The following is an 18,958-nucleotide window of genomic DNA, read 5'->3' on the forward strand; positions in this document are numbered from 1 at the left end:
CCTGGCCTACAAGAAGAATGCTGATGCTTGTCATTTGGAAGGCTTTGAAAAAGGGGGAGATCTTGGTATGTTCCTATATACTAGGAGGAGAGGAACTGTTGTAGCAGGGAGTGAAGAACAGAAAAGAAGGAATGGGATCGGAGGAATGTGGAGCAAATAAAAGGACAACACAGCTGCTATTTGTCAAGAAAATCTTGGGTGGGAGTGTATGAAAAGGAAAGAGGAAGAGAAATAGCAGTAGACGACTCATTTCTGTCACTGAAGAAAGCAAAGCTGTTTTGGTCAGCCACAGAGGGGATAGCAGTGCAGATCTCAGAGGAGGAATTCTTAGAATGAGTGATCACAGTAACACAGTGATAATGTTTGACTGAGGAGCTGACAGAGAAAGCTAGCTCATACTGAAAGTGAGCCAAGTCAGGCAAACCTTTTGACTTTGTCCAAAGACACTCAGTTGCTTAAGAACGCAAGAATAACAAATAGAAAAAAAATAAGTCAGGGCTGAGCACTAGTGGGGGCAAATGAATCAATAACTGAAGGATGGCTACTGCCAAGTTGTGGGGGAGACAGACAATTCCCCTCCTCCCACAAACCCTCTCCCGACTGTACTAGACTGAAGGTCAAGAAAGAATGAGGGATAGAAGTGCTAGGGCAGAACATGTAAAGTGTTGGAACGCAACATCTCCAAAGAGATCCCTCAGAGCAGGGCTGGGTTGCACCAAAATCACTGTCCAAAGGTAAAGGTGGGAAGCAGCGATGTCACTGTTGCACAGAGGTTAGAGTGTCAGGCTAGGAACTGGGAGACCCAGGCTCAAATTTCTCTTCTGCCATGGAAATTTGCTGGGCAACCATTGGCCAATCAGACACCAGGCACGTTCAGAATAACTTACCTCACAGGATTGTCGTGAGGATAAAATGGAGGCAGGAGAATCGGTGTCAGCCATGTTGGGTCCCCAGCGGGGAGAAAGGTGGGGTGCAAACAAGGTAAGCAAAATATCAACACATAAGTATAAGGTGTCAGTGAGCCATTTGGAATAATTCTGGCAGGGTGGAGGCCACCAGCTTAGCAGCCACATCTGGTAAGAAAACTGGAAGGAGGTTACATGTTAAAACAACTCCAACATGAACTCTTGAGAAGCATCAAGAGGTAAAAATGGAGAGGAATTGCCAAAAGCAATAGCTCCTATCATTGCGGCTGTCACAGAAGTATATTGGAAAGGAGACTTCTGAAAAAGGAGGGAGCACTGGGCGTGAGGAGGGGGGCAAGGGAGCTTGGGGCAAGGGAGATCTTGGCGTGAGCTGCTCTACGGCTCAGGAAGTAGCAGTTCTAGAGAGCAGGAGGTGGCACAAGAATGACTCAGGGGGATTCAGGGAGAGGCAGACAAGCAGAACATTGGAAACCAAGTACACAACAGCGGAGAAGATGAGTAGGGAGGCTGGGGGAGAACTCGGGTACCCTTAAGAAAGAGAGGAAAAATCAACTGGTAAGACAGACATCATGGCCAGATTCCAAATAAGTGAATACCTTTCTGTAACCACATTTAGCAGCAAGGGGTTATGTCATCAAAGCAGAGCTAATGTTTGATAGGGCATAGGTGGGTGCATAACGGGATTCTGTTTATACATAAACATATGATGGGTAGAAGAGAGAACTGGCTCAAACATCACCAGAATTTCATATCAGTTGGGGGCCAGGGCTGAAAAATAGGTTATTTTACAACAAATGAATGGGTGAACTAACTTCAAAGCCAACAGTTTCTGTAAGTCTACTTAGAATTAGCCATCGTGCTTGGATTATCATTTTGGGTCAACTCCCAAGCACATAACACAAGGCAACAGTGTTGTTGTGAACCGCTCTCCCAGTCAGCTTTGGTAAACTGTTAAGCCCCAGTCTACATTAGGCCATTACTGAGCTAATGAATTTTGCAGCCGTTGGAATTCCGATCGGAACGAAAGTTATTCTGTTATAGTCTCAAATCATTTCGGCTGACACGTTGCCTCCGAATCTCCCCTTAGTCTGTTCTCTACTCATCTCCTATAAAATGATGAGATTAAGAAAGCACAGTAGAGACATACCGTAAAATATGAATAGCTAAGTTCACTGTCTGGTGTGCTTTCCTCGCACTCTTCCAAGGGTGGTCGGTGCTGAGAATCTAGAGGAATGCTTTTGGAAGGAGTCTGCAAAATGTTAATTGTGATTACACCTATTTGTCTCGAATTACATTAAGTACAATCTTTAAGACCCCTTAAGACTGAATTGGACCGCTTGTTTAATTAGTGGGAAAGATTCTATGCAAGAGCCAGCGTGGTGTAGTGGTTAACAGCAGGTGGATTCAAATCTGGAGAACTGGGTTTGATTCCCCACTCCTCCATCCGAGTGGCAGAGGCTTATCTGGTGAACCAGCTGTGTTTCCACACTCCTACATTCCTGCTGGGTGACCCTTGGGCTAGTCCCAGTTCTTCAGAACTCTCTCAGCCCCACCTACGTCAGAAGGTGTCTGTTGTGGGGAGAGGAAGGGAAAGGAGCTTGTAAGCCACCTTCAGTCTCCTTAAAGGAGAGAAAGGTGGGGCAAAATCCAAACTCTTCTTCAAATACAAAAGAGTGCATTTCACAATTACACAAGAGTTTCCAACTCTTCCTCTAAAAAGTGGAACTGAGTTTATATTGTCGAAGATTTTCACAGCCGAAATCACTGGGGTGCTGGGTGGTTTCCGGGCTGTATGGCCGTGTTCTACTAGAACACGGTCATACAGCCCGGAAATCACACAGCACCCCAGGAACTGAGTTTGTTCTGCTTTCTCCCTGACTTTTGTTCTTCACCTGCACCATATAACATATAGGGCATATTGTTTTCATTTTAAGTACTTTTACACCCTACCACGTCATTCCCCCACATTTTGAAGCCCAGCCTCCACGCTTGCTTGTCGAACAGCTTATAGAAATATGGTTTCAGACAGCAGCTGTGTTGGTCTGCAGTAGAAGAGCTAGAGGCCACTAGTACTGTACAAACCAACAAGATTTCCAGGGTACAAGCTTTCAAGAAACAAAAGTCCCTCTGTCAGATGCAAAGGTGACACTAGACTCCAATCTAGATTTTTCAGATTTTATTATTTATTTTGTTAAACTCGCATGTGGTGTTGGAATTTTTTTACTGGAGAATCCCTTCTTTACTTTAAATTTTTAAAATTATTATTCAACCATAACATACACTGTACAGGGACTAATACATGGAGTCCCACACTTTGACACATAAATATACAGATGAATAAACATACAAAACATACTAATGATAAAGTAACAAAAAATCAACATTGACTTCCTTGAGAAACAGTTCAGCATTCCTTGAGAGGTTCAGTGACTTCCTTCAGAGGTTCACTTTTTCTCTTCTTTAAATGCTGTTTCTTAACTTACTTCAATGTACAATTCTATTTATAGTCGTTGTGGAGAAATGGCTCCTTCCCCCCCCCCCCCCCCGCTTCAGTTTCCTTTTTCTTTCATCCTCTCCTTCTCCAACCAGGTACCAGAGATTTGGAGGACTTAGAAATCCCAGAGAAACATCAGGAAATGCTACCTGACCTAGGGGGAAATGATATCTTGACCCAGCCTGACCTGGTCAAAGGAGGGTGGGGTCTGGGATCTGATAAATTGAGGGGAAGAGAGGGGCGAGGTCTCTTGGCTCAGGTCTCTCTGGAGGGGAGCAGAGCTCTTGCCTGAACTGGGAAGGCGGCTGCCATTTTCTGGACCATGTGCTCAGCCAGGTAATGTGAGCTCTTTGCCAATGGCAACATTTTAAGCTTTAAGGACCTACCCTGCTTTCTACCATCTTTAGCCAGGGTATGTATTAGTGATAGGAAAAGAGGATTTGCGTTTTATCTCCTTTTATTTTGTAACCCTTGCTAAATCTGGTGTGTGCTAAAACATATGATAATCATTTTCTTTTTAATAAATACTTTTTAAAACCTTAGCTGTGGAGGAAAGTTCTCTGTACCACGTATGCCCCGCTGTCTTGGACACGCTATTTAAACAGGAGGTAGAGGAAGGCTGAGCAGCTTTTCCTCCAGGATCTCCAGTCTACCCTGTGGAACCCAGGAGAGGGGAACCAAGGGGAAACTGAGGCAGGGGCCTCGTGCAGTTGGAAAGGAAGCTGGGAAATCCTGATCTTCCCCAGCAGGCAGTCCTCAAATGATCAGGTGGTGGCAGCATACCCAAAGAGAAAGTTAGCCCTCCCCAGGAAAAGTCGGTAACTCCTGGGGGTGTGCAGAGTGCGAAATAGGGCCTGCCAGCCAAAAGCAAGCCCGTTTCGCCACAGTCGTCCTCCTTAAGTATTAAGTTAGTAACACATTGTGAAGTCTATAGGAACATAAATCTCTTAGAACGTATTAAATTTACTTTTTAAAAATACATATATATCTAGAAAACAAAAACCAAAAAAGTATTTCAAGTAGGTAATTGAAGGATTGACAAAGTTGATTCCACATGGGCTTACGAAAATCGATATGAAACTTTGGCAAGGCATGGTAGGAATGAGAGGGAAGGTGCAGCCAGGATGTCTATCCTTAGGTGCTTTGGCATGGCTTTGAACTTATCTCAGTTCTCTGCCAAGATCTAGTTAAGAGGCTGTCCAAAGAGTTTATCCTCTTGGAAAGGTTAAGCTGCAACCACTGCTTTAGAGTGGTAGCCCACCTGCCGGGCTCCAAGGCAGAGAAGATGTCAGTTAGCTGTAATGGCGGCCAGTTCTTCTGCCCGGAGGATCTCTAATGTTGCCCTTACCATCTTCAGTTACTAGACCTGATGTCTGGAAGGCTGTAATCAGTATATCCACTCATGGCACCCGCAAGAGCTCATTAGCATAATCAGGCATGCTATACGGTTTTTAAATAAACCCTGGTACTCTCTGTTTGCCATGGGTTTCTCCTATTCTGCCCTGAGCTGGTCCTCAAAAAATTCAGAGAATGGAAACACTTTTTTGCCTGCAACAGTTTTTTTTGGAAAAATTCCTTCTGCACATTGTGTCTAGATTTGGTCACCTTCTTTGCCTTCTCAATCCCTTCTTTCTCTTCTTTTAAACAAAGGACAGACAAGGTTTTGGAAAAAATATACTGATAGCTCTCTGTTGTAAAGCATCTGAGGATTTGCTCAGGTACCTGGATTTCTTCCTCATTTTCATCCTCTGTTGAAGAAGAACAGTTGGATTTATAACCCCCTTTCTCTTCTGTAGGAGACACAAAGGGGCTGACAAACTCCTTCCCTTCCCCCCTCACAACAAACACCCTGTGAGGTAGGTGGGGCTGAGAAAGCTCAGAAGAATTGTGACTAGCCCAAGGTCACCCAGCTGGCATGTGTTGGGAGTGTACAGGCTAATCTGAATTCCGCAGATAAACCTCTGCAGCTCAGGCGGCAGAGTGGGGAATCAAACCCGGTTACTCCAGATTAGAGTACATCTGATTTTAACCACTACACCACTGCTGCTCCCTGTTATAAATTCTCCTTCCTCCTTGGAGTCTGAATCACTCTTAAAGTAGGGCTCTGAGCGGGCCTAACCTCCTGTGCTTTTTGGCAGCCTTGCTGAGCACCTTGGATGGAAACTCTGGCCCTCTTGCTTGCTTGATCTTGAAGATTCGCTCTATGCTCCCTTTCCTCTCACCAAAACATTAAGTTCATCCTCAAAGGAGATTTCCTAGCATCTAAGAGAATGCATCCTTGTTTGAGATATAAGCAGAGAGGGCAGTCTTCACGATGGGGGAAGGGGCAATGCTAATCTTTTAATGTCATTTTTAAAATATTATCGATTGAAGACACTGAGCTGCACTTGCCTTTTGGTAATCACAGTTCACCAAGAAGTTCGTCCTGGAACGCAAAGATGTTGCAAGGAACTATTTTAAAGTAATATGTTTGTTTTTAGAAGGCACCCTGCTAAAAAGGGCTTTTGCCTGAAATGTTTAAGAGTATCAGAGAGGTGCATAACCTCGCTGTACTTCTTGCGGTAGCCTTTTTGTGGGTGTGCCTCCCCCTGGGTCATAATTCCCTAAGGAGTCTGCAGGCTGAAAAAAAAATGCTGATCTCTACCCTGATACACAGAACAAAGAGTTGCCCTCCTTTTCACTTCCATTCAGTTCCTGACACCAAAGACTTCAGGTATTAACAATATACTTTAAAAATACGCAAGTTAAATAGTGTTAATACCCACAGATGACACAAGAGTAAACAAACAAAAGTTGGATGGTTAAGAAGATACAAATAAGCTTTTATGGAAATATTATCCTTTCTGAGTTCTTGGCGCTCTAGGGCCAGGCAATCTTTTTTTAAAAGTCAGCTCTAAAATATGACATGGGGTCTTAAGCCCATTCTCCAGTTCCTTTCCCCACACCTTCAATGGTCTTATGTCTAGTCTACAGAGCTGGGGAACAAGCACTATATTGAAACTGGGGGGAGGGGGAAGAATGAATTATACATAATTCCTGATTGGCATAGGAAGGACCATGAGGCTGGTTACTTGCCACAAGTGCCATAACTCCTGCTGTCTGGCTCCCCATCATGGTTTCAGGTAAGTCCAGACTTTGCTAGTTAAGGATCAGATCTGCACTATTCATTATCATCTGCTAAACACCATCCCATGACTACTAGAAGAAGAAGAGTTTGGATTTGTATTCTGCCTTCCTCTCCTGTAAGGAGTCTCAAAGCAGCATACAAATTCCTTCCCTTTCTCTCCCCACAGCTTGCAAGGTAGGTGGGGCTGAGAGAGTTTTGACAGAGCTGTGACTAGCCCAGGGTTACCCAGCAGGCTTCGTGGAGGAGAAGGTAAACAAATCCAATTCACCAGATAAGAGTCCACCACTCGTGTGGAAGAAGAGGGAATCAAACCTGGTCCTCCAGATTAAAATCCACTGCTTTTAATCATTACACCAAACTCTACCCCATGCTTGCTTTTGAAATGTCATTATAAAAAGATATTTGACGCTTTCTACTTACTTTGATTTGAGCAGGCTTTTTGCCACCAGGAGTATTTTGGAGTGCGAGATTACAGCAATTACTTGGTTTCAGTACAGATAGATTAGTACCTCCGTTTACCTGCAAGACAGGGTTTCAAGTTAGCATCAGAAACGCGATCCTCCAAAGCTGTGACAAACAACACATTGAATGCTGAAATTCCAGCGCAAATCATAAACTGTCTCATGAAAATATTCTCAGGGATGCCAACGAAAGCCAGAATGTCAGAATGACTGACTTTGAACAACATCAGTCTCACATTCCTGTTCTAAAAGCAACTGAAAAGCCAGTGGTATGTGTTTCAACTCCAAACCTGATAAAGCCAACTTCTGGAAGTATGAGCATCTTACCAGAATAGTCAGCTGATTGTTTGACAAGGAAGTTACCATTATCGAACAGCAAGAGTTAGCTGGAGACTAACGATCAAATAACATTGCCTCACCCCTGCAATCTTAGCATTTGTAATATAACTTTTTTCTGACTATGCCAATAAAGGCTTATGTATGTATGTATGCACTTGTAATACAAAATCAGGCTTACCACATTTTAATCTTCACTGGCTAATTATTGCCTCTCAACAAGGCAGCTTCCCTGATAACTTCCCTGACAGTCACAGTTTTAAATAGCGTGTACTGACTATTATGCATTTTCTAAGCTGTGTGCCCATGGTCTGGAACAGGGGTAGGGAACCTGCGGCTCTTCTGCCCTTGCACTGTGGCTCCACGAGCCGAGCCGCTGGCCCCATCCTTGCCCGCCCTGCAGGCAGCAGAGCGGGCGCACCAACTGCCTGCGGCCGGCTGGGCCACGCCGCAGGCTTCCCCTCTCGCCTGCCCCATTGGAGCCGGGCGGGTGCTTTCCCGGCGGCCGGCAAGGCCAAGCCACTGGCCCCATCCTTGCCCGCCCTGCAGGCAGCAGGGCGGATGCATCCATGCGCTTCTCAGAATGAGCGGAGTAAAAGGTAAAAAACCCCAATGTATACAGTGTTATCTTTATTTTAAATGTCAAAAATTATTTGCGGCTCCCAGTGTTTTCTTTTCCCATGGAAAACGGGTCCAAATGGCTCTTTGAGTGTTAAAGGTTCCCTACCCCTGGTCTGGAAGTTTCAGCTCCTAACATTTTGCCTGCCTTTATGGCTGGCAATTTCAGAGGCATGTCACAGTGAGACACATCTCACTGTGACACGCACCTAAAGATACAGCCATAGATGCGGGTGAAACATTAGGAGCTGAAACTAACTAGACCATAGCCACAGAGGCCAGAAACCCCACAACAGCCAGTTGAGTCTGGCTATGAAAGCCTTTGACAATATATCAAATTGTGTGTGCCTATCCCCTGGGATGCTCTCATGAAATTAAGGCTCCCAGACCAGAGGCGTCTCACAATTTGGACCTAGTCTCTCATTTCTTCTAGTAGCAGCTCTGGATAACTAAGGCTGGGAAGAAGAAAACTATCCCTTGAACAAGACAACCTGAAGCTTGAAGTTAATTCAAAGCACTAATCTCTCAACAGGAGCAGGGGAGAAAGGACAAACCTCCTCCTAGAAAGAACAATTTTGCACACTTTGACGGAGAGCAGAAAAAAAGAACCAACCCTGAAAAAAAACGTCCCACACGCCAAGAATCATGTCTGAGTTGCAGTAATTAGGTCTGCACTCTTGACATGTTTAGAGTACTTTCCCACTGGTTAACAGGTGGGAAAAATACAGGGGAAAGAGTCAGCTTCACAGGCAAAGGGCAATTCACAGCCATACATATACAGCCAGCTCTGCTCTATCCAGAAGATGACAAACTGTTTTACCTAACATCTTGGTCAGGGAGCTCACAAAGGGAAGATCTAAAATCTCTGGACACCAGGAAGAGCTCTTGGCCATTGTGCCTCTAGCCATGAAAGAACATGAAGCCATTCTTGTTAATACCTGGACTCCCATTTTGAACGCATGGTGCTGAGAATTGCAATGGGGAAGACCCTACACAAATAAACCGAGGTAACAAACTACTTCTGACTACTTGCCACTCCAACAATAAACAGCCTGCCTTAAGTTAACAACCTTTAGGGTATATATAGGCTTCATTTATTTATAATATGTATATGTTGCCCTTCCTCCCACAGGGTTAGAGTGACTTACATCATGCAAAATGCAATAAATACCATTCATTCAAATTTCAAAAACCTTAGTACAACATTCTGAGACAGAAAGCGGATGTGCAGATTGATTGTTTTGCTTGGATCTTTGCTCCGCTTGCTGCAGAAGCATAAGATACACATGCTTTTCATTCCGTTCATAATTTTCCTCTTGTTTTTGAATGCTTTAGTTTCAGCGCAGTGACCCACAATTTGCTTCAATTCATCATATATGCCCAGAGATCCCTGCAGGGGTGTGGGGGTGTGGAGGTACAGCAGTTAAACCCTTCAGTCCTCAAGTATTCAAGTTAAGGTACTGGTCTCTGTGACTCCTAAGGTGAGGGCAAGGTGGGGAGGGGGGGGAATGCCCAAGCGAAACCTCAAAGGGCAGCAAAAGAAAGGAGACTAAAATCAGACTGCTCAAGGGGGCATTTCCTTTGATAAGGTCTATGGTGAGGGCTATTCAGATGGACAGGTTTAGGGGATAGAGAAAGGGAAGCTAGGTTGGATGGAGATCTGGTCAGCTGAGCAGCTTTCTCCCTCACAGTCTCGTGTGAGATAACCTAAACACACCCCAACCAATCTACAGACAGTTGCAATGCCTCTTCTGCACTCACACAGAGCGTCCACCACCCTCTACACATCTCTTTTAGGTTCAGGGTTACAAGTAGATTGGGCCATTGCACATTGTTAGATTTCTAAACTTTCTAATCTCTAGAGAGCTATGACCCTTTCGCTATTCAGTTCTCTGGCTCTTACTCACAGAGGCATCAACAGACAGGGTAGTTCAGTTCCCTTTAACAACAGGCCCTCACTCAAACACTCCACTGAGTTAGTGGAACGGGGGGCTCATAATCTGTTCTATTCACACCCTGCCACTATTTAATCAGATCCTAAAACAGACCAAGATCTTGACTGTGGTATGTGTGGTCTTCTTTCCCACACAGGTTGAAAAAAAACAAGGAATTAACTTTTACTTGTGGTATGAACATAACACTGAAGACATTTTCCTTGAACCTGAACACTTCTTCCACATTCCAACATCTGGAATCTTGTCACAAATTGTTTTTTTTTGGTCATTTATCTTTAAACTGATCTTTGCCTCAGCTTCACTCAGACATCCTCTTTTCCCTCTCAACTTTCTAGCTGCCAACCAGCAACCACTATTTTGCAGCTGTCCACTCACCAACATTTGGTCAGTTCTCATTGGTCACTTGCAGGGAGAGGTGGAACCTACCCTAACAGTCACAACAGTATCATATCAGTAACCTTTATTAGGCATACAGAATAAAAAATAGAGGTGATGCAGTGGGTAAATATTAAACAGGTCATGTTCCCTTCTGTTTTCCTTGATTCCATACAGCAATCACTTGCAGGAGAAATTTAGCAGTCTTTTCTAGTGTCTCCTGTTTTTTGTTGTTGAGAAGTAAGTTCATTTGTAAGTCAGCTGGACAGGTTAGTGCTTTATGTATGTGAGTTGTGGTAGTAAGTATCTCACATTTGAATACTCAGGACAGAAGAAGATCGTGTGATTTAAAGTTTCTACTTGATTCAGGCAACGTGGACAGAATCTTTCGTCGGATGGTATAGAGAGTAGTTGCCTCTCCTCTATTGCTGAGGGTCACAACAGTATATACTGCCACTTCCGCTATCAAGTTATTACCAGATCATCTTTCAAACAGGCAACATTTTACCTTGCGGAACTTGTAGGCAGGTGATGCAGATGGACTTGCAGCTCTTTTCACAGCTGATTTTGGCACTGCTGATTTATCCTTGTTCATAAACTGCAACACAAGAGGTTTGAACTCTAAAATGACGATGCTTTACGCATTAGCAAAACTCTAAATTGCCCTGTTCATAAATGGGTCTCATTTAGAAACCAAAACCGATAAAGGACCAACACTTAGGGCTTAAGATAGCAACACGCTGCAGATTAGCCCAGCATCCAGAATGCTGCCGACACTCAATGCAGAAACATCACTAGCTCCAATACCTACCTCTGTTCTGCAGCCCCTGAACAGCTATCCACATCTTCCCTGCACTGCAGCCCCCTAAGAAGTCGCAACCACTGAGAACAACCCAACTGTGACCCTGGCCTGCAAAAGCCAGGCAACCCCATCACCCAGATTTTCTCCTTGTGCTCCTTATTGTTCACACTGATGATTTACTGTTGGAATTTCCAGCCTTGCTTTGCATGCAGCAGCAGCATGGAATTCTGGGAAGCTGCACGAACATTCTAAAGGTGACAGTGAAAATCCATTGGTAGTGTTCTGTTCCCTCACACACTCTGAGACTGCCTGACTGACTAACTAAAAGAGATGCTCTGTATATTGCTTAAACCAAATGATATATAAATGTGCTTTGACTAAAAGATATTGTAACACAACCAAACTGTACAGTGCACGTAACTATTACATGTGATACTGTGTTTATAATGTATAGGTTTTCTCTCAGGTTAAGTAAAGTTCTGCTTATGTTTTTATGAACTTCTGAGGTAAAATGGCTGGTCTTTTGAGAGATAAACTATTCTAATTTGATGTGCTGCACAATCCACATTTCCGCTCGTTACTTTGCTTGACAGGATTATATATTCCAAATATACCAGTTACCCTTCAGGTTATGGGCCCAGCCAACCCTGCAGTGTAGACCAGATGTGCATTTGTGTAGCCAAGTGAAAACAGTCTGACCAGACTAACAAAAGATAGCCAGTGAAGTTCCCGTAAGAAGTCGCAACCACTGAGAACAACTGTGACCCTGGCCTGTGTGATTGTGTGACAACTGTGACCCAACTGTAACCCTGGCCTGCAAAAGCCAGTCAACCCCATCAACCAGATTTTCTCCCTGGGCTCCTTATTGCTCACACTGATGATTCACCACCATTAATGGTAGTCAGAATTTATTCCTTGCTTCAAGCCATGATTAGAATTTGGTGAAATGGCTCTACTGTGCAAAAATGACTTACCATTTTTGTGTGATCTTTTTTAACCTTGTGATGTTCCAACTGATGGTCTATGGTTTCTGAAAATCTTTTGCTGTTGACAAGGAAATCACAACCATTTTCTTTTTCCCAATTTTCAATGCTTTTCTTGAGGTCTTCACTCAACTAGTTGTAAAGAGAGCTTGGTCAGGTATCTAGTCAGCTGCAGGAAGACTCATGTCAAAACGTACAAAACTTAAAATGTGCCACTTTGGGAGCTACACGCATAGAAAGGCACCTGATATTATAAAATTACAGCATTCAGGTATAATGTCACAGCTGAAAATAATTTAACACATTTCAAAGTATTTCACTGCCTTGGAGTCTTCTTTTTTGGAGGTTTTTAAAGAGGCTGGATGATCATATGTCAGGAGTGCTTTGACTGTGTGTTTCCTGCATGGCAGAAGATTGGACTGGATGGCCCTTGTGGTCTCTTCCAACTCTATGATTCTATGGAAGTACTAGCAGAACTCTTAAACACTGTTACAATATGTACAATACTGTACTGATACTTGTAGTTAGCTAGGAACTACAAGGTGCGCTAAATTTAAAAATCACTTGGACAGACATCTGAAACTCGTCCATGTTACGCTCTTTACATAAGAGGTTATATACCAGAAGTTACAGACACTCACTGTGGCCAAGTCCAAATCGCACTTACTTTTACCAACTGCCTTTGGAGCTTTGATCTCTCCCTCTCGTCTTTAAGCAAGGTACCCCCTCTGTTCAGTAGTCTGCTGGGATCTGTAGATTTTTTCTGAGTGCAAGCATAGAAGGTTGCATATTAGAAAAAAGAATTCACTTACTATCCAGAGCAACGTAAACCTTAATGCTACTCCTACAGCATTGCCTCTATATCCAAGGAACAAATAACTGAAAGTTTTGAATGTTTCAAACAAAAACAACTGATCACCAGTGCTGGCACCAACGCGTAACAGGGATTATGTCGTACATTTCCAATATATAGAATGTCATTTTTGTAAATGCTTCAGAAACTCCTACAGTAGCTTATGTTGCATGGAATTTATCATAACTAAAAATATGAAAATGCTGCAAAACCCCCCAGAAAAATTCAGCACTTATTGTACTGAATTTTGATTGGGAGGTTAGAAATTGGTTGATTTCATCCTTGCTGACCAAAATTTCTAGACCAGATGATTTTATTGTTCACTTTTTACTTGAGGATAAGGATTTTACTATTTCTTACGCAGTGGCTAAGTTTTGATATATAGTCAGTAGAATGGAGAGATCTCTGGTTGGTGTTAACAAAATTGTAACCTTGCTGTTTATGTATGGACCATCCTCTCGGGTTTTTATCCACTGGTCAAATGACTGTAAATAAACTCAACATGGATGAGAGTCCATAACTGAGTCTTTCAATTCTGTCCCCCAATCTTCAATACAATATCTTTAAACACACATTGGAGCGTACCTCCAGCTCAATGAAACGGTCCCATGTGGCTGTCCATTGGTGCACACCGTTGTACATCAGTTTGTTGTTCTCAAACATGGATTTCATTTTCAGAAGTTCCTGGTCATGCTGACTCAACAAGTCTTCTGTGAAATTGTCTGGAACAAGTAAACAAACTTCAGTTTGTGTAAGGCAGGAGACTAGACGTGGCAAATCGACAACAAAGGCTCTCTCTAGTGGGGTTGGTTCAATCATTTTCATTCCAGCCCAGCAAGTGTGACAAGTGGATTGCCCCACCATTCAGAGCAGACATCCGTTCAGGTTCTTTTTCATAGGAATTACGAAATCGGTTTAAATACCTTCAAGTCATGAAATCTGTCATTTGCAGGCCATTCAGCAAGTAAACTTTCAATATGCACACAAAAGATAAAAGGTAAAGCAGGAATTACCACTGAAAAAAGGCTGAAATGCAGCTCTCTGTTCATCACTATAAAAACACTGTTGCCAGTAACTATCAAGCTGCTGCCTGACTTTCAAAGTGAGATCTTTCAATTGCTCCTTCTTCTGCACCTCTAGGTTCTGCAAGAGCTCTTCCCACTAGAAAAAGGAAAGGAAAAGCATGTCGCAAAAGCCATCCCATTCAGCAGTTAACAGTTATTGCTTCTATTACTGCCAAATTCTGTCATCAAAGGGATTTTACACATTAGCTACAAATTCCTTTAGGGGAAAAACACTGTAATACAGGCCGTAATAAACAGAAATTATTATTGTAAGTTAATAAGTTTTTAAAAAACACAAAGCTTCATGTGAAATAGAACATCAAGATGCTGAAATTGACTTTCATTTTCCCAGTTAGTTTCAATGTAACTATACTCTGTTCCAAAGACAGACGATAGTAGGGTAGTATATTCCTCTGCCACAGAACAAAGCATGCCGGACCTTTGTTATAGAATGCTCCGCCTGGGTCCCAGTGCCTACCTACCTTGCTCCCTGTAACTGTTTGAAAGCAAAAATACATTTTGGCATAAATGTTCTTGCATCAAAGTACCATGTTCAATAATGCATGAAATAATGGTTTTGACAAAGGCAGCAAGTAAAAATGAATGATACTTTTCACATTTGTTTGGGACTATATTCTAATGCGGAAGCATACAATTTTCTCAACTACTGCACTTTAACTGACTGAACTATTATCTTTCTGTGGAACAGAGTATAGTAGCCCCCATGCCAGATAAGCAGCTTTTGTGTGTGCGCGCATGGTGGTGGGGGGGAAGGCCAGCTATTCAAAATGCATTACAGCAAGAAGTACATTTTAGATAGGAAAAATACCGCGATTGCTCTCCTATTACCTACCCTGCCAGTTCAGTTCTATGGCACAGAAGTAACACTATTTTCAGACAGAAAAGTTTCCAGGCGGCACCCTAACAGCATTTGCCAAAAATTAGCCATCGAGTATGGACACCTGAAACACACAATGCATTGCTTCAAAAAGCAAGATCAAGGTCACCCACTGTATAGAGGAACCAAGACTTCCTTTGCGGCAATGCATCAGGTTTAAACAGCTGGCATTCCTTCTCTATGGGTATACCGAGTCACAGGCAATTTAACCAAACCAGGACCCCAGGGCAGACTGCCAACTTAAATAGATACATTATTTAGGTTATATCCAGTTAGAAAAAATGTGATATGCCAGAATCCCCAATATGGTGCCCCAGGGGACCATAACATCTGCCAAGTATTTGTTTTTTAAAGTGGCTAGGGCCAGAGGAAGTCTGGCCCAGTAAGGTTTCTGACTGGCTGTGCAGATTAAAATTATATTTCAGTGATGGCTGCTACTACAGTGTTGATTTTATTCTCTCTGACTTCCTTCGCTTTTTACTCCTCGTATCCTTTGAACTTGGACTTCGTGTGTGTGTGTGTGTGTGTGTGTGTGTGTGTGTGTGTGTGTGTGTGTGTGTGTGTGTGTGTGTGTGTGTGTGTGTGTGTGTGTGTGTGTGTGTGGTTGGTTGGTTGGTTGGTTGCACCTCCCACATAGCCATTTTGTGGTTGCAAGCCTCTAGGCCTTAAAGGACAAAACCAACACCTTGAATGGGGCTCGGGAGTGGATTGGTAGCCAGTGTAATTGATGTAGCCTTGAGGATATATTGTCCTGACAGCTGGCCCCAACCAGCAGTCCAGCCACTGCATTCTGCACTAGCTGATGGTTTCCAAATACTCTTTAAGGATAGCCAAAAGTGAAGGGCGTTGCAGCAGTTCAGTCAAGATGTAACTAACGCTAGATCAGACTGACCCGGGATGGATGCGATTGTCCACCTGAAGCTGGACAAATGCACTCCAATATACAGCATGCTTTTCTATGGTAAGTGTTTTGTCAAGAAGCACTCCTAAGTGTGAACCTGGTTTTTAAAGTGGAGTAAAATCCCACCCAAGACAGGGGAGATCTGGTCTGTCTTTAAACTGGTCTGTCTTTCAACTAACCCAGAGAACCTCTGTCCTGTCAGGTTTTAAGTTTCATCTTGTTCACCCTCATACACTAGACTAGGGAAAGTCTCCTCACACAGAATCTACTCCAATACTTGACGGACTTAAGATTCAAATGTTACCTGTTAAAGATAAATAAGAGATGCAGATGAGCATCCAGGATATAATGAAATAGACATATGCATGTTATCTTCTTGATTACGTTCAGTCTAAGACCTACAGAAGACTGTCGTATTGTATAAGTGGCATCAACACGTACAAGGCTTCTATAATTCTATTCTATGATTCTATGAACAGGAGGCCGAGTAAAATCTATTAAAGTACCCCTGGTTGTTACTGGACATGAAAGAGGGAATTACCTGCTCCGAATGGGGAAAGCATAGGATGATTCTACTTTACCGGAAAACCATATCGACTTCTTTATCAGTAAAAACTTAGAAGCAAAAATTTACTCATCCACTTTTGGTTTATGGTTAAAGTGTCAGGAGTACAACCATTACCACAGATTTTTCCTAAGTCCAATTGTCTTTTGTGTTTGCAAGTACAGGACTGTGCAACATTGTACCATTCTACATTGGACTGGAATCCACAAGAGTGGATAAGCACAACAAAAGCATAAGGCTGGGAGAGGGATACACAATTCCAATTATTACCATCCTCAATGCTTCAGAAATAGAGAGTTTGCTTGTAATTCTTTTATGTTCCTCCTGCTGCTCCTGCGACCACTGAAGTCTGCCCCACAGAAGCTGCACTTCTTTCTTCAATGTCTCAAGAGTAGCAGTCAAGGAGTCTTTCTTGATCTGCAACTAAAAAAGGTACATTCACATCAGTTAAGAGATATAATAAACTTATGTCACTATATATTGAGCTAAAGGAATCATCTATTTTGGATTGCTTGGACACAGGACAGAGTTTTATCTCTTCTTGTTCTCTCAAGCATTTCCCCAATGCCATTGAAATGCTTCCTCACCTATCAACACACTGTGAGGACTCTTCTCCACTGCCTACAGCTTAAAAGTTCAAAGCTAACTACAAAGGCCACGGAGGCAGAGAGTGGCACCTCCATTGCCAATCACATGGTAAAACAGGAGAAGAGGCCATAAAATAATAAAAAGCCATAAAATACTTAAGAGCTAGCCGGGAAGCATAACATGCTGCTGCTGTGTGGTGGTATTTAGCGGACGATCCAATAAAATTGTCTGGAGCATACTAGGCACACCCATTGAACAATGTAGTTCTTATAAGTATTTAGGGATAATATTCAATGAGACACTTTCTTAGAAGGCACATTTGGCAATCCTGTGAGTAGCATGGGGCTTGAGTTATATTATTTTTTTCTAGAGGGGGCTGTCTAGTGGATCCAGCCCTTAGTACAGTGATCCCTTGCTTGCTTTATGGCAGTGATGGCGAACCTATGGCACGGGTGCCAGAGGTGGCACTCAGAGCCCTCTCTGTGGGCACGCAAACACAGAGTTCATCATGTGGGGGGGGGGGGATTGCCCCCTCTACACACATACACATCTAGGCTGGCCTGGGCCGCTGGGCTCCATTATTAACATTAAACCTAAGACCTAGTTTTGCAGAAGCAGTATAGGTAACCTTGTTAAGTGCTGTTAAACCCCACTGATTTTTATAAAAAGAACTAAAGCGCGATCCTTTACCTGGGAGTAAGCTCGGTTGCTGGCTTCAAAGCAAAGCCAACAACTACCACCAAGCTTACTCCCAAGTAATGCACGCCTTAGAGCCAACCATTTTTTCTTAACTAAAACCTCAGTATTCAGGTTAAATTGCTGTGTTGGCACTTTGCGATAAATGTGGGTTTTGGGTTGCAGTTTGGGCACTCGGTCTCAAAAAGGTTCGCCATCACTGCTTTACGGGACTGAGATATGGGCATGGGGTAAACATTCTGTGGATCCCCTGAAAAGAATACAAAATCTATGTATGAGAAAGTTTTTAGCTCTCCCTAAGGGATCACCTGCAGTCCTGTTGTTCAGTATATGGGAAGACTGTGAAGGCCTAAGGCCAATACACTTTTTTTGCAGTTGTAAATAACCAGTAGTGATCCTTGCAAGGGTAAGGCAAATCAGATTGGACGGTCCAGAGGAAATTCCTCACTAAGGTTCTCCTAGATGCCTGTGTCTGATAACATTCCTGGCTATCTCAGCAATGAGGAAGATTCAAGAGACAAAGATACTGCAACTTGCTCCTATAGCCTTAACACTCTATTGCTGTGTTGGAGGGATGGTCCAACTGCAGCTCCCTGAAAAACATCAGCTTCCTTTTTTTTTTCAAACAGCAGGTTTCTAGCCCTTACAACTGCAAAGGTGATCCACTTGAGTGCTCTCAGCACACCACGCAAGACAATGTGGTAAGTGAACACAGTTATTGCAAAAGATAGTAAACCTAGATGCCTAAAGAAAAAGGTGAGGTTAGAATATCTTCCTGAGAGTGAACAATTTCGACAAGCTGCCGTTGGCCATTAGCACAAGTAAAATGAAAGAAATACTAGGCCTTATAGATGTAACACAGAAAGATAGATTGGCTCTCACCCTTGTGAAGTTATTTATAAGAATGTATCCCTACAACACTGAAGATCCTGAAAGGGGGAATCCACATTAGGAAAAAAGCCCAAAGAGGGGTCTATTTATTCTTACCCAGTAACTTTTAAATCCCACAAAGCAGCCACCTCGGCTCAAAAGTGCCATACCCATATAGACAGTCTGCACATTAGACTAGCCAGAAGGCTGACAAACCCAAAGGTGTTTTTTTTAAAAAAGAGTAGAAGGAAGGGATCAAAAATCTGTGCCCCCTTAATCGATCTATGCCATGCTCTTTGTGAACCATAGTGATGTGTAGCATGCCTGCTCTATTCCTTAGGCACAGCATCAGAAGCGCACTGATTTTCGTAGCCCAGCTGAACACCATATCTGAACACTGGTTTATAATCTACTTGTCTGCTCAGCTAAATCAGGCTTGACCCTCA

General features: G+C 43.1%; 1 protein-coding gene across 2 annotated transcripts in view; it reads right to left on the reverse strand.

Moving 5' to 3' along the window:
* Window positions 1-18,958, reverse strand: part of LOC125437206 (protein regulator of cytokinesis 1-like) — a 33,519-nt gene that overhangs the window by 5,049 nt on the left and 9,512 nt on the right. Inside the window, exons 6-13 of one of the 2 annotated variants that reach the window (XM_048504633.1) lie at window positions 16,629-16,781; window positions 13,944-14,091; window positions 13,516-13,652; window positions 12,745-12,840; window positions 12,069-12,209; window positions 10,801-10,890; window positions 6,968-7,066; window positions 2,074-2,175 (exon numbers count right to left, since the gene is read on the reverse strand). In XM_048504633.1, coding sequence (XP_048360590.1) covers window positions 2,074-2,175; window positions 6,968-7,066; window positions 10,801-10,890; window positions 12,069-12,209; window positions 12,745-12,840; window positions 13,516-13,652; window positions 13,944-14,091; window positions 16,629-16,781 — 966 coding nt within the window. The remainder of the gene's footprint in view (window positions 1-2,073; window positions 2,176-6,967; window positions 7,067-10,800; window positions 10,891-12,068; window positions 12,210-12,744; window positions 12,841-13,515; window positions 13,653-13,943; window positions 14,092-16,628; window positions 16,782-18,958) is intronic. The other variant, XM_048504634.1, reaches the window with a different exon arrangement.

This window comes from Sphaerodactylus townsendi, linkage group LG07 (genome assembly GCF_021028975.2).
Source record: "Sphaerodactylus townsendi isolate TG3544 linkage group LG07, MPM_Stown_v2.3, whole genome shotgun sequence".
NCBI classification, from domain to species: Eukaryota; Metazoa; Chordata; class Lepidosauria; order Squamata; family Sphaerodactylidae; genus Sphaerodactylus; species Sphaerodactylus townsendi.